At 43.3% G+C, this 14605-nt stretch overlaps 1 protein-coding gene across 1 annotated transcript in view; it reads left to right on the top strand.

Moving 5' to 3' along the window:
- Nucleotides 1-14605, top strand: part of nbeal2 (neurobeachin-like 2) — a 138460-nt gene that overhangs the window by 4752 nt on the left and 119103 nt on the right. The window contains 1 exon segment of the mRNA XM_084336699.1: nt 12833-12921. Coding sequence (XP_084192825.1) covers nt 12833-12921 — 89 coding nt within the window.

Genomic DNA, 14605 nt, shown 5'->3' with positions numbered 1-14605 from the left:
GCACAGTACAGGCCCCCAACGCACAGTACAGGCCCCCAACGCACAGTACAGGCCCCCATATGTATGGGGCTGCGGCACTGCAGTTTTATGCTATTGCATGAACGCACACTGGAATCGAGCTGAAGTCCTTTTAATAGTTTTTTTAGAGCATTTCTGAGCAATCTTAGTGCTTCTGAATAAAAATTTTCTCCTTCTTCTTTTGTATTTCTGCCAGACTAGACGGAATAGAACATTTCATTGCCACCAATTAAAAGTTTTGAAGCGTAGATCCAGTCATTTTTTATTTTTTATTTTTTTTATTTTTTAGCATTTTTACAGCTTTTATTGGCCACGCAGGACCGACAGAGGAGAGGGCGAACGGGAGGAGAGGTGGGGAGGACATGCGACAAATAACGACAGGAGCTGGGATCGAACCTGGGTCGGCCGCGTAGGTGCGCGAGGCACTATGGTATGCGCCACGAGGGCGCCCCAGATCCAGTCATTTTTAACCAATTATCTTTTGCATTGGATTTATTCAAATCATCCATGTTTCAGAACTTCATTCAGAAACAACTTCTGGCACATTTGAAAATCCTTGCTTTCAATATGTTAGTAAGATGCTGCTCAAATAGCCTATAGGTAGGTAAGGTCACTGAAGCCCAGTCGAAGTCCTTTTAGAAGATGGAACTCAATGCAACGCGTTCAGGTGCAACACGGTCAGATGACACAGATCTAACGGTTTCTACTCTAGACTTGTAACTTGTAGGTCAGTCATCTCATATTTCTGCCAATCAGGCTAGGAAATGTTCTTCTTTCATTCATTTATTTTAATGAGGGGCTTTTGGGGGGGGGGGGGGGCATTTTGCAGAATTTTGTGTCAATTGAATGAAAACCCACTCGTTTGATAGACAACGTTTTTTTTTATATATTTTTTTAATTTCCATCCTCTTATCTCAAGGGATTCCTGCTCCCAACTCAGTTTCAAAGTCATTTAATCATCTTTCTGGGGCACTCTTTGCCCTGAGCCCCTATACTGCATCTCCTACCTCGCTGCCGGTACTAATTGGTGGCCCATCAGTTATAGGGCATATCTACTTTTAGACACTCTGTAAACAGTTTGCTCAGAGAATTGTGATGTAATTCCTCATGTTTGAGCACGTGTCTTTGCCATCCCTCTGTATTTGGGATAAGAAAGCACAAGTTAACTTGCTCTGGCATGTCGGTGATAAAAGAGCTTTGCTTCCTCCAATTGTGCAAAATGCTTCCTCCAATTGTGCAAAACAATCTCACACACCCCTTGGAAGCCTGTTGGGCAAGTGAACCACCTTCAAGACTGAGAAGAAGCCTCACAATTGTAAAAAAAAAAAAAAACCCAGACAAAGAACCACGTAACTCCGTTTTAGGCTTTCAGAGGAACAATGTATCCATACTTTATTATCTAAAGATGGTGAGTTAGAGTGTTGTGTTCACTCATAGTTAAAGACGGTAGAGGTTAGAAACAGAGTTATATGGTTCTTCTATTGTGATGTAGCCTAATTGTCCTGGAATGGATTTGTACCGTCATACACATTATTATAATGTCACATTGTTCTCAAGGTTGTGAATCTTCCTTTTAAAATATTTGTCTCTTATTCAAGTTGACAGACTGAATTTGAATATTGTCACCTTCATCTATACAACCATGAGAATCTCACTATCCAAACACTTTTTTTCTCTTCAAATCTTTTTCGAAATAATATAACAAATAACCACCAGTTTAATCGTACAGATGTACTTTCTTTTTATTCAGCAACTGTAACAGATTACACATGGCCATTTTTAGCAGCAACCAGGAGCTCTATCGCTCGCTCTGTCGGTTGGTTGGTTGGTTGGTTGGTTGGTTTGTCCACAAAAGTGTCCCCACCCTAGTCTAGCGGACACAGTTTCCACCCCAGGAGGCTGACATTTGGCATGGAGTCCAGTATTTATGTGAGGGTGTGTCTGTGTGTGTGTGTGCGTGTGAATGTGTGTGTGTGTGAATGCACATACATGTGTGGATGTGTGCACGTACACGGCCGTATCCGTGCTTGTTTTAATCCTATTAGTTATCCCATTATATGTAAATCGTAATGACTGTCGAGCACGTTAGCCTTTAGTCATACTCCGTAAAAGTCCCTGCATCTGTCTTATTGGCAGTGTTTCAGAGCTGTATATCTCCAATCTGATAAAACAAGCATGTTTCAAGCCAGCAGGCTTGACCGGGGTGGACATATGGAGTCTGATCCGATCACTTGAGGCAGAGACACGTAGGTCTTGCTTGTCGGGTCCTGTCTGACGCTTCTGAAATGGCACCTTTTAGTGGACCTTCATATCTGTTTGCTCATTTTTTCAGCCTCATAATGGCACAATTAAACTGTTGTTGACTTTTAAAGGTGTTTTTCTGCTTCACTAGACAGCATACAATGGCGAGAGACAGGAAATATGGTACGGGGGGGGGGGGGGGGGGGTTAGGTCATGACCTGGACTCAAACCCACAATGTTGGCAGCACATGGCGGCACACACACACACCACATCCCACTAAGCCAGAATGCTCCTCTGAACCACAGTTTCGTAATTTACACTTCATTAAGTTTAATTTTATGCGATTAAGCTGGCAACTTTTACAATTGGTCCAGTCATTTTTTTGTAAAGCGAATTTTCTGCTATTACTGAATCCCTTGTGTAGCACTCAAGTCTGAACACTTTGATGAACATTGTTACTCAGCTGATAGAGTTGTGCCCTTCCTACTGACTTGTCGTACAAAACTTGTAAGTCGCTTTGGATAAAAGCGTCAGCTAAATGACTAAATGTAAATGTAAATGTGTTCAATGTTCACTGTTCATTCTAAAGCTATGGCTGCTTTATTACACATGTGACGTCGGTGCCGCCAAACCCGCCGTTGCAGTTCCTCAGAGAATGTTGTGGCAAAATGTTGTGAAATTGAGATATTGGCAATTTTGAGTGCTTTGAAATCTTCTTTATCTGTCTCCTTATTTGCAAAACTCAATACGACTTGTAAATGGAGACAACCAGGAGTCAAAAGTGTCACACAGAGACAGAGCCTCAATGCTCAATATTCTGAACTCATGTTGTCAATGCAGCATCCAAAGCCTAGAGAAATGGCTGATTGATTGAAAATATATAAGAAAAAGAGTTCTACGATCCCCATTACCCCCCCCCCCCCCCCCCCCCCCCCTGGTTATTTCCTGGAAAAGATGCAAAACACATCTCTAGAAAGCAAGCACTAGATAAGGAAGCCCATGGGTGAATCACAATTTTACTGCTTTGTGCAATCGATTGGTTTATTGGCCCGAAGTGTTAATGTTAAGCTTTCACTGTCTGTTACGGCTGAAAAGAGACAGTCTAGTAAATTTACTGCATGCAGCCTCGGGGGCAGCGGGTATCATTCATGTTTGGTCATTGGCCCGTGTGGCCACCAATCTGGCTAATAACAGCCTGCTATGTCAAAGAGACAGACCACAGTGACGAGCACACGTACGCACAGCTGTGGGTCCTCCTCTATCCTCCGGAGTAAAAGAGACCCGGCGCAGTTATCTGCCTCCAGTCCTCGACCGCTGCAGCGTGACCCTTGCCCTCTAGGACTAACAAAAAAAATTGCTTGGTTCCTGTTGGTTGTCAGTTAAGGCCATTTATTTATTTATTTAGTAGGGCATTTATTTATTTATTTATTTATTTATTTATTTATTTATTTATTTATTTATTTATTTATTTATTTATTTATTTATTTATTTATTTATTTATTTATTTATTTATTTATTTATTTATTATTATTATTTTTCACGGCGACTATGGATAGGGAATTTCTTTGTTTGTGAAATACTTGCTTTTTATATATTCTCATTATTGACATGGACTGCACTTTTTTTTTACTAAGATTTAACAAAACTTTATTGCAAAAAAAGATATATATATATATATATATTTGTTTTAACTCGTAAAATTATTTGGGTCGCACCTAAATCGGCAGGGTCGGTCGGCAACAGGAACCAAACAATTCTTCTTAGGCCCTACAGTCCCACGTGCTTGAGCTCTCTTGTGCTGTTTTCTCACACGTTGTTGTGCAGCAGGTGAAAGTACGGGCGAGCCGCAAGAACAACAGCCCCCCCCCGTCCCCCTAACACCCCCCTACAACTCGGCTCGACTGTCCCATGGGCTGTGAGCCCTGACGTCCCCAGTCTCCCCTGTTTACCAACAGAAAGGCCAATCAGGAAACTCAAAGTGCTCTTTGTTTCCACGGGTGGAGGAAGCTGAAGCAGAATGCCAAGCAGCAGAGAGCAGCACAGCTGCAGGGCCCCTGCCCGGCCCTGGCTGGAGGGGACCGACCGAGAGATGAATGATAACAGTCATTGGTGATGATGAGAACACTTTAATTGATCTTTGATGATAACCACATCAACCGATAATTGTTTTATGTTCATTTGGGGGGATTTTACATTTTCTAAATTTCAATGAGCCGGTTGGGTATCGCGACGAGGGAAGTGTCTTCATGGACAGTCGGACAGCAAGAGCAGTACAGGGTGGACCTTTTGTGTTGAGCCTTGTAATGTCACGAGGGAAGGATTTTGGGGGGACTTCTCACATTATTTGTCAAGTAAATCACACACATATGGGATGGTTTTCAAGGTGTCTAAACCAAGTGACTTTCACCAGTGTTTTTAGCTGCTTCCCTCAGTTTTACTTCTCAGAATCTATATTGTGGAAGAATCTTTTTGGTTGGCCCAAACAACTTAGTTCACACTTAGCTAAGAGGCCAAGGGCTACAGCCCCCCACCCCTCTCTCTACGTAAGATCAATTGTCGACTATATCAAACCATCTCCTTTCCCGTCTGTGGTGTCTTCACAAGGTTGCATTCACGCTGTTATTGCCAGTAGCAAATATAAAGCAAGGAAGGCAACGCAATAAAAGTTTGACGGGATGAAAATGGAACCATTCCTGTAAATTTTACGGTCAGGATATTTACACAGGCACTCTCGTTAACACGGTCCTTAACCGACTGAGTCTCAAGTAAACATGGATCTTGGATTCATTTAGTGTCAGAATGTTCAGAACACCTTCAACTTGTAAGATCCAGTTTATTATTTACCTCGATTTCTATAGTAATGGGAAGAAAATAGCCACGTTGGGCCAAAACCTCCACATCTCTCATTGGAGTGAATGAAGCCTGAATCGCCTATTCTCACGTACAGAAGATACTCGACTCCTGGGGTGAAAACTGTGTCTGCTGGAGGCCTAACAAAAATAATGGTTGGTTTCAGGTTGCCGACCGACCCTGCCGATTTAGGTGCGACCCAATATATTTTATGAGTTTTTAAAAAAAATTATATATTAAAAAAAAAAAAAATCATTTTTTTTTCTTTTTTTTTTTTTTTTTTAGAATAAAGTTTCATAGAAATCTTAGTCAAACATTTAGTATTATGGATATTAAACATGCTGGCAGAGTACATGCATCCATGTTGTTGTGAACATTTTAACCCTTTCACTGCCACACGACAGCCGGTTAACCCTTTCACTGTGACAATACAGAAGGTTAGCCCTTTACTATCACACAACCGACGGCGATGCTCCATCATTAGCATCATTAGCTCCGCATCCGCGGAGCTAATGATGCTAATGATGGAGCATCGCCGTCGGTTGTGTGATAGTAAAGGGCTAACCTTCTGTCGTGTGGCAGTGAAAGGGTTAATTAAATAAAGAAATTCCCTATCCATAGTCGCCGTGGGAAAGAATAAAAAAAAAAAAAAAAAAAAAAAAAAATTCCCTACCTACCCATGGCCAAACTGACAACCAACCTGAAACCAACTATTATTTTTGTTAGGCCCAACCAACAGAGCCAACTATAGAGAACATTGGCATCATGTGTGATCCGTTACAGTCACTGAATAAAGACCTGGCAGCTTGTGTGACACATGACAGGAAGGGAGACAGACTCAGTTCGTCTCCCCGGGGATGGGTACCGAATTCGGTACTTTTGAGGTACCGAACCGAAACACGTCGGTACTACCGAGTATCGAATCAAGTTACTTTTTTTACTTTTTTTTTTTTACTTTTTTCTTTTCATGTCAACATTCACACGCACAATATATGCTTACCTAGGATTTGACTTGATTCAACAACAAAGCAGTCGGAGCATGAATGGCAAGCCGAAAACTGTCGAAATTGTAGTTATTTGAAGTTTGGATTTTTTTTTTTTTACGACTCAGGTAGGTAAATTAAATTTCTTGAGACTAAAGTACCGAAAAAAAGGTACCGTTGGGTACCGGTATCGATTCACAGGTACCGGTACCGGTATCGGTTCAAATGTGAAAGGTACCCATCCCTTCTCCCGTTTGAAAGGTGTCCGTCAGTGGTATACTAACAAAAGTACCCATTCCTATTTTGGGAGAAGCCACGCCGAGCAAACAAGGCTGTAGCTACACCAGGGGGCAAGAACACACGGCTGCTATCGCATTGAATCACGTTAGTTTAAAATCAAGGTTGCACTCGCATCTCAGAATCGCACGCTTAGGGATTCTCAGCCCGCGAGTCGCTTCACATTAAAGGGGAAGTTCGGAATTTTCGACCCCTTGCCCTATTCACTAGGTACCAATGTTGTTGAGTCCATTTCTCTGCACGATCCATGCCGCTCTTCATGCTGGATACCCACAGCTCCATCCAGTTAGCCGCAGAACCAATGCAAAGTCGATGGGGCTCGCTCCAGTCTGTCACAAGCCTTGAAATAAATACTGAAACTTACTTTGGGTGCACCGTGTGGAGTAGATTTTACATACTGATTCACTGATATTACATTGGTTTTGTTGCTAACTAGCCCGAAACTGCAACAACATTGTTGGTAAGTAGGAAATAGAACAAGGAGTCCAAAATGCTGAACTTACTCTTTAATGTGCCTTTGTGGAGGACTGATGAGCTGATGATGTCGGTTTTACTTTTTCATTAGGCATCATGATTTCACGATTGCTTCTAATAGTCTTTTCTTTTATCACAATCAACAATTTGACAAGGATTCAATTGTTTGGAGGGGGATTCCGAATTCTATAATTTTTTTAAATGGCAGCAAAGCGGAAAGAGGGTGTCGCAAATATTTCCCCATGTCCTTGTTTCTCCTGTCATGGCCAGTTAAGTTGTCCAGATGCTAGTGACATGACGCAAGTTAGGCTCGTCAGCAATTTCCTATTTTCATAATGCACACTCTTTACTACTATGCTACTATACTTATATTACTACCTGCTATGCTAATATGTCTATTTTTTTTAATCAAATCTCTTTATTATTTTCTTTTTTCCTTCCACATGAAACAAGACAAAACACAATACAGTAATAATAATAAACAAGACTTCACAGGACAATAACAGCAGTAGTAACAATAATAACAATAATGACAATAAATAGAAATAATAAAAATAATACAAATTATATTATAGTTAATTAAAAATTATTATATAGTATAAAATAAATTTGCCACAGACATTACAAAAGACGTTTCTTCCCCCACTCCCACCCCATTTATTTATTGTTGTTAGGAATATACACTTGAATGTACGAATCACACCACCACAGGCTTTCACTTCCAATCAGCCTTTTCTCATGCAAATGCAGCCTTAACCTTTCGTCTCTGCGACTTTTCAATAAGTGCCTCCGTGAACAGCAGGTGCCGTCAACATACCGTTTAATGACCGAGCCGATATTTCCCTATATTTCTTTTAAACAGTGATGTTGTTTCTGGAATTTATAACCACGGCCGTGGCTCTATATACCGTTGCTCTGGGAGGTCGTTACTCAGGCCCTTCCTGACGTCTCCCATCTGCTCGCAGCCACAGTAGTAGAACTAAAAGAGGAAGGGGTTGTGAGGAGGCTGGATGTCGTGCATGGAGGAAATGGGCTATGATTAAAGTGACTTGGCATTTCCTGGTCGCTCGTCTGACACGGGGGGGGGGGGGGGGGGAGACTGAGCGAGAGAGAGTCAGACGCCACAAGCCGGTTCCAAGTGATGTGCTGCTGGTGAAGTATCCTGTTGGGCCTCCTCTCTCTCTCTCTCTCTCTCTCTCTCTCTCTCTCTCTCTCTCTCTCTCTCTCTCTCTCTCTCTCTCTCTCTCTCTCTCGACTCGAGTCGAAGGACTTCATCCCACCTCCCCGCTCAGCTGCCATGAGACATGGACTGGCTTATAAATGAACGCCAGCTGGTAATGTACATTTAAAACGAATGCAAAAGGCTGGAGAATAAGTGGTGATGCATTGTGTGCTGTTGACATTGATGCAACTTCCTTGAACTTAACTAGATTCCATTTGCATTCAGAGAGATGTGGCTGTCAGTTACAGGTTGGATTCGATTACATTTACATTTACATTTAGTCATTTAGCTGACGCTTTTATCCAAAGCGACTTACAAGTTCTGTACGACAAGCCATCAGGAAGAGCACAACTCTATCAGCTGAGTAACAATGTTCATCAAAGTGTTGAGTGCTACAGTGTAGGTTAGTTTATTAGGACAAGTGCATGACAGTATGGTTAGTTAGGGTTAGATTTTTTTTTTTTTTTTTTTTTAATTCAGATAATGGTTGAAGAAGTGAGTCTTTAGTCGACGGCGAAAGATTGTTACATTAGTTACAGATTAGATTAGATTAGTTACATGTATTGGATTTGCTTTGATGATTTGATGATTTTGATTTGATTTTGATTTTGATGGTGCTTCTTTTAAGCAAGACTTGCGTGGTAGAGCTGTAGGCTCTTACTCACGGTGCTGCTGTTGACAACTAGTCTACTTCCTCTATCGGCCTGCGCTGTGTCTGGCTGCACCAGCGAGGCACATAACTCATTTGTGAGCTACGCCGGCGTAGACGCATGACAGCTCATGGGAAGTGACTGATGGACTTGTCAGACGTATATCATGTTTATTTGTGTACCTTGACAGTCTGACTGTCCCCAGATGGGGAATACTCACATCTTCCATCACACACACACACACACACACACACACACACACACACACACACACACACACACACACACACACACACACACACACACACACACACACACACACACACACACACACACACACACACACACACACACACACACACACACACACACACACACACACACACACACACACACACACACACACACACACACACACACACACACACACACACACACACACACACACACACACACACACACACAACATACATACATACATACATACATACATACATACATACATACATACATACATACATACATACATACATACATACATACATACATACATACATACATACATACATATACACATACACGTATACAGTGCCGACTTATCTGTGGAAATGATTACAACATAGAACAGCAGGGGGATATAATAGTGCACTACTTTGTGTATCTGAGTGGCCACATGCACATCACACTGAGATGAAATATTCCACTTACGTGGTCAGATGCTCTTTCTTTTCTCAGTTGATTTTGAAACATCGGATGCACATGGATTATTTGTCATTGTATAAGGTTGAGGGCCCCTTGGTTGAGGGCCCCTTGGTAGGGTGACAGCCAGGTTGAGGTCCTTTGGTAGGGTGACAGGTTGAGGTCCTTTGGTAGGGTGACAGGTTGAGACCCCTTGGTAGGGTGACAGGTTGAGGTCCCTTGGTAGGGTGACAGGTTGAGACCCCTTGGTAGGGTGACAGGTTGAGGGCCCCTTGGTAGGGTGACAGGTTGAGGCCCTTTGGTAGGGTGACAGCCAGGTTGAGGTCCCTTGGTAAGGTGACAGGTTGAGGTCCCTTGGTAGGGTGACAGGTTGAGGCCCTTTGGTAGGGTGACAGGTTGAGGTCCCTTGGTAAGGTGACAGGTTGAGGCCCCTTGGTAGGGTGACAGGTTGAGGCCCTTTGGTAGGGTGACAGGTTGAGGTCCCTTGGTAGGGTGACAGGTTGAGGGCCCCTTGGTAGGGTGACAGGTTGAGGGCCCCTTGGTAGGGTGACAGGTTGAGGTCCTTTGGTAGGGTGACAGGTTGAGGTCCTTTGGTAGGGTGACAGGTTGAGGGCCCCTTGGTAGGGTGACAGGTTGAGGTCCCTTGGTAAGGTGACAGGTTGAGGGCCCCTTGGTAGGGTGACAGGTTGAGGTCCCTTGGTAAGGTGACAGGTTGAGGGCCCCTTGGTAGGGTGACAGGTTGAGGTCCCTTGGTAAGGTGACAGGTTGAGGGCCCCTTGGTAGGGTGACAGGTTGAGGGCCCCTTGGTAGGGTGACAGGTTGAGGGCCCCTTGGTAGGGTGACAGGTTGAGGCCCTTTGGTAGGGTGACAGGTTGAGGTCCCTTGGTAGGGTGACAGGTTGAGGCCCCTTGGTAGGGTGACAGGTTGAGGGCCCCTTGGTAGGGTGACAGGTTGAGGGCCCCTTGGTAGGGTGACAGCCAGGTTGAGGTCCCTTGGTAAGGTGACAGGTTGAGGGCCCTTTGGTAGGGTGACAGGTTGAGGTCCCTTGGTAAGGTGACAGGTTGAGGCCCCTTGGTAGGGTGACAGGTTGAGACCCCTTGGTAGGGTGACAGGTTGAGGCCCTTTGGTAGGGTGACAGGTTGAGGCCCCTTGGTAGGGTGACAGGTTGAGGGCCCCTTGGTAGGGTGACAGGTTGAGGCCCCTTGGTAGGGTGACAGCCAGGTTGAGGCCCCTTGGTAGGGTGACAGGTTGAGGCCCCTTGGTAGGGTGACAGGTTGAGGCCCCTTGGTAGGGTGACAGGTTGAGGCCCCTTGGTAGGGTGACAGGTTGAGGCCCCTTGGTAGGGTGACAGGTTGAGGCCCTTTGATAGGTAAAATTTAAAGATGTCTTTACGGGGTAGGATGAAGAGAAGAACACAATAAATTCAGATTCAGATTCAGACAACTTTATTGATCCCACGTGGGGAAATTCATATTGTAGCTTGCACGAGTAACAAAAACAACAACAAAAACAAAAACATCTCAACGACAGCACGGCAACAACAACATTCCATGCTATACACAGTCCAGTAAAAGTTAAAGTTAAAACAGACAACTAGGTGTAAAAGGCTACTTAAAATGACTACTGTCTGTGTTTAAAAGTCTGATAGGGGACAAAAGATTTAGCGTAACGGTTGGTCCTACTTAATGGAACGTCATAACGGCGGCCAGAAGGCAACAGCGAAAACCGCTGAGACAGAGCATGGAGAGGTTGATTCCTGATGCTCGTCCCCTTCTTGACCACCTGGTCCATCCAGAGAGAACATAGGTCTCTCTGTTTTACTCCAATTATTTTGGAGCACACTTTCACAATATTCTGTATGGCTGTTCTTATCTTTAATAGAGGTGACCAGACTTTTAAGTTTAAATGTGATCTGTTGCCACGGTTTCAATGTATTTTGGTCTGAGGTTGTGTGATCGTGTGATTGTGTGACTGACGTAACGAGGCACAGATAGTAGCAGGATCTGTAGCGCTGCTGAGGCAGATAAGAGCTGTCATGACGGCCCTACTATATAACTGACGTGCAAAATGTACATGAAATGATATTTCATAAATGCCATACATGCTTGATTTTGTTTAGCCATGGTCGGTACCTTGATAAAAATAACAGAATTGGCTCATCTGTGAGTGTTGAGTGTGACATCTCTTTGCAACATCCTGTTTCAGGAACATGGGGTTTAGTCAGTAGTGCGTTATGACCTAGACAGAGAGTGTGTCAGTACTTAAAGGTGCTGTAAGTGGTATTTTTGTTAAAATACGTGTTAAATAGCTCTACATTCCAACAGCCATCACTGATAGTGTTTGGTCAGTAACATGGGTCTCACAGTTATCTCTGGGATAACTCTGCAGTAAACAGAATTTACATTTTAATTTACATTTTCTAGTATCCCGTTCCCACTTTATCCAACCAGGAGAGAGAACCCTAGATATCTTTACTTATTTAAAGAAATCTTGCTACGCCCAATTTGTTTACTCCACTGGTAGATAATAATAATAATAATAATAATAATATATATATTTTTTTTAAAATCTTTTTCCCCCTCCTTTTTCCGATTTTTCTCCCATCCCACTGTTAGTCGTTATGCCAATTTCCAACCCCCTTCCTGGTTGTTGCGCACCCCCCCCTACTGTTGGTCCGAGAGGCCGGAGACTGTCACATGTTTTCCTCCGACACATGTGCAGCCAGCCGGCAGCCAGCCTGGCCGCGCAGATTCTCACCGGGAGAGTGTAACGTGTGGAAGGTCGCACTACCTCTCTCCAGATCCTACCCTCGCTGTGCAGGCGCCCCGACCGAACTGTAGGGGTCGCTGTCCACAACGCCCACGACCCACCCACGGCTCCCCTCCCCCTAACTCAGCCAAACGAGTTAGTATAGCGATCAGCCCGAGCCAAGGCAATGCTGACTCTCCGGGAGTCGAGACCGCAGCCTCTTGCGTTGGTGACGAGCACAATCTCCGCTACGCCACCTGACCGCCGCTGGTAGATTATTTGACTTGTTTCAAGCACATAATTCGTTTTCATTTCTTATTTATGCAGTGTGTGGAGTTCTCTCCCCTGATTGGATCTCTATAATCAGTGATGGCTGTCTGAATGTAGAGCTATTAACATGTAGACCGTATTTTAACAAAGAAAATACCACTTAAGTTACAGCACCTTTAAGGTCAGACCTTTTCAAGCCTCTGTGGTATAAAGGCAGACAAAAAGTGTGTTTCACATTATTACCCCGTGCGCATTTTCCCCATGCGTCGTGTCGTGTACCAACGCTCTGCATGTGACTTGTAGGCGGAAGGCCACCCTTATCTGTTGCCTCACATCTCCCTCCCTCCATCCCCCCCTCCCTCCCTCCCTCCCCCTGCAGAAAGATGTGGGTTATCTGCAGCAGTGGCTGGAGGCATTTGTGGCATCCTTCGAGAAGCTCATTGATGTGCAGTCACTGGCGCCCCGGCGGTGAGTAGGGTGACGCTAGCGGGTGGAAGATGTACACAGTTTCTTTTACTTAAAGTGCAATTAGCCTCTGATAGTTCAGTACACTGGTTATTGAATGTAGGTCTTCTCAAGTATCAAAAGTGATAGTAATCGTTCAATGCACTATGTCGTTCTTCTTATATCTCAACGCTTGGGAGCGATAAATCCTTACATTGACGAACAATGAACACTACACAACAACAACCACCAAACGCACATAGCACACACATCCACACGCACACACTCACTTTAAACAAACACACTGTAGCACCCACTCCACACACTTTATAGCACACACCCACTTTAAACAAACACACTGTAGCACCCACTCCCCACACTTTATATTTATTGATGAAGGATTGCACTACAACTCGTACACCTTACTGTAAATTGTACCTAAATTGTACCTCATCCCATTTCTGCTTTGCACTATATAGTACTGTACATTAGTACACTGCATAGTATTGTATATTATATGGTAACTCAGAACATTGTACATATGTCTATACCGAACACTGTGACCTCATTTTCTTCTTCTAAATTACATGCTATACTATGTTATTTGATACTATCTTGTCTAGCACAGTCTCTGGAGCGTAACAGTAAGAAGCATTTTGTATGAAAGTATTCTGTACTTCTGTATGACAACTATTAAAGAAACTTGAAACTTGAAACTTGAAACTTGACCTATAAAGTGACCAGTGGCTCAGTTACTGCCTCTGATTACTTCCTCTTTAAAGGGGCACTTCACAGAAAAACAATGCTGATTTATTTTGCACATAATCTCACACACACACATCCAAAAAACTCTAAACAGTTGAACGCACACATTCATTTATTTTGACAGTGATTGAGAGTAAATTAATATGGCCAGCAGTGATGTCATCGGGGACACTGAATCCTTGTTAATTACAGCTCCATGAAATTATGTAGATCAAATAAATAGCAATACCTTGTCTTATAGGGACTGCTACCTTATAATTTAATTGAGCTGTGATTAACACAAGGATTTACTGTCCTTGATGACATCACTGCTGGCCATATTCAAACTAATTTACTCTCAGTAACTGTCAAACTAGATTAATGTGTGCAAAACATTTGAGAGTTTTTGGCCGTGTGCAAGATTATGTGCAAAATAAATCAGCATTGTTTCGGTGAAGTGCCCCTTTAAGTTGGCAGACATTTGAAAAGTCATAATTTTCATCAACTTACCACGTTTTGTGTGCAAAATATTTGTCTCCAAAGTAACCAGTAATTGCAGGCATCAGATGCATTTAAATGTAATAATGTGTAGTGTAGTGTAGCATAGTGCAGTGTAGTGTACATGTAGTGGAATAAAAAAGTACAGCATATCCTTTTAAAATTAAAAGGAGAACAAAATAAGTTAAACACTCAAATTAATTCACTTATTTGTTGTACTGTAAAAATGTTGTTCTTAAGTACAGCACTTGAGTACATTTACTCTCCGGCCCCTGCATTCGTGTGACATGAAGTGCTCAGTCGAAAGGCACAGGTGGCTGGTATCTCAGAGAGCAGCGTGAACTCTGACCTTTCCCGGAGTTGCCATTTTGACATGTTTACACCAAAGCAAATAAGGCCTGTATAACGTCCCTCCTCCATGTCTCTCTCTGTTTGTGCCTCCTCTGCACTCCTCTCCCCCACACCT

The sequence above is a fragment of the Notolepis coatsorum genome (genome assembly GCF_963971535.1).
Source record: "Notolepis coatsorum genome assembly, chromosome: 19".
Lineage (NCBI taxonomy): Eukaryota > Metazoa > Chordata > Actinopteri > Aulopiformes > Paralepididae > Notolepis > Notolepis coatsorum.
The sequence above is the reverse complement of the archived record's forward strand: the minus strand, read 5'-3'. Positions and strand labels throughout refer to the sequence as shown.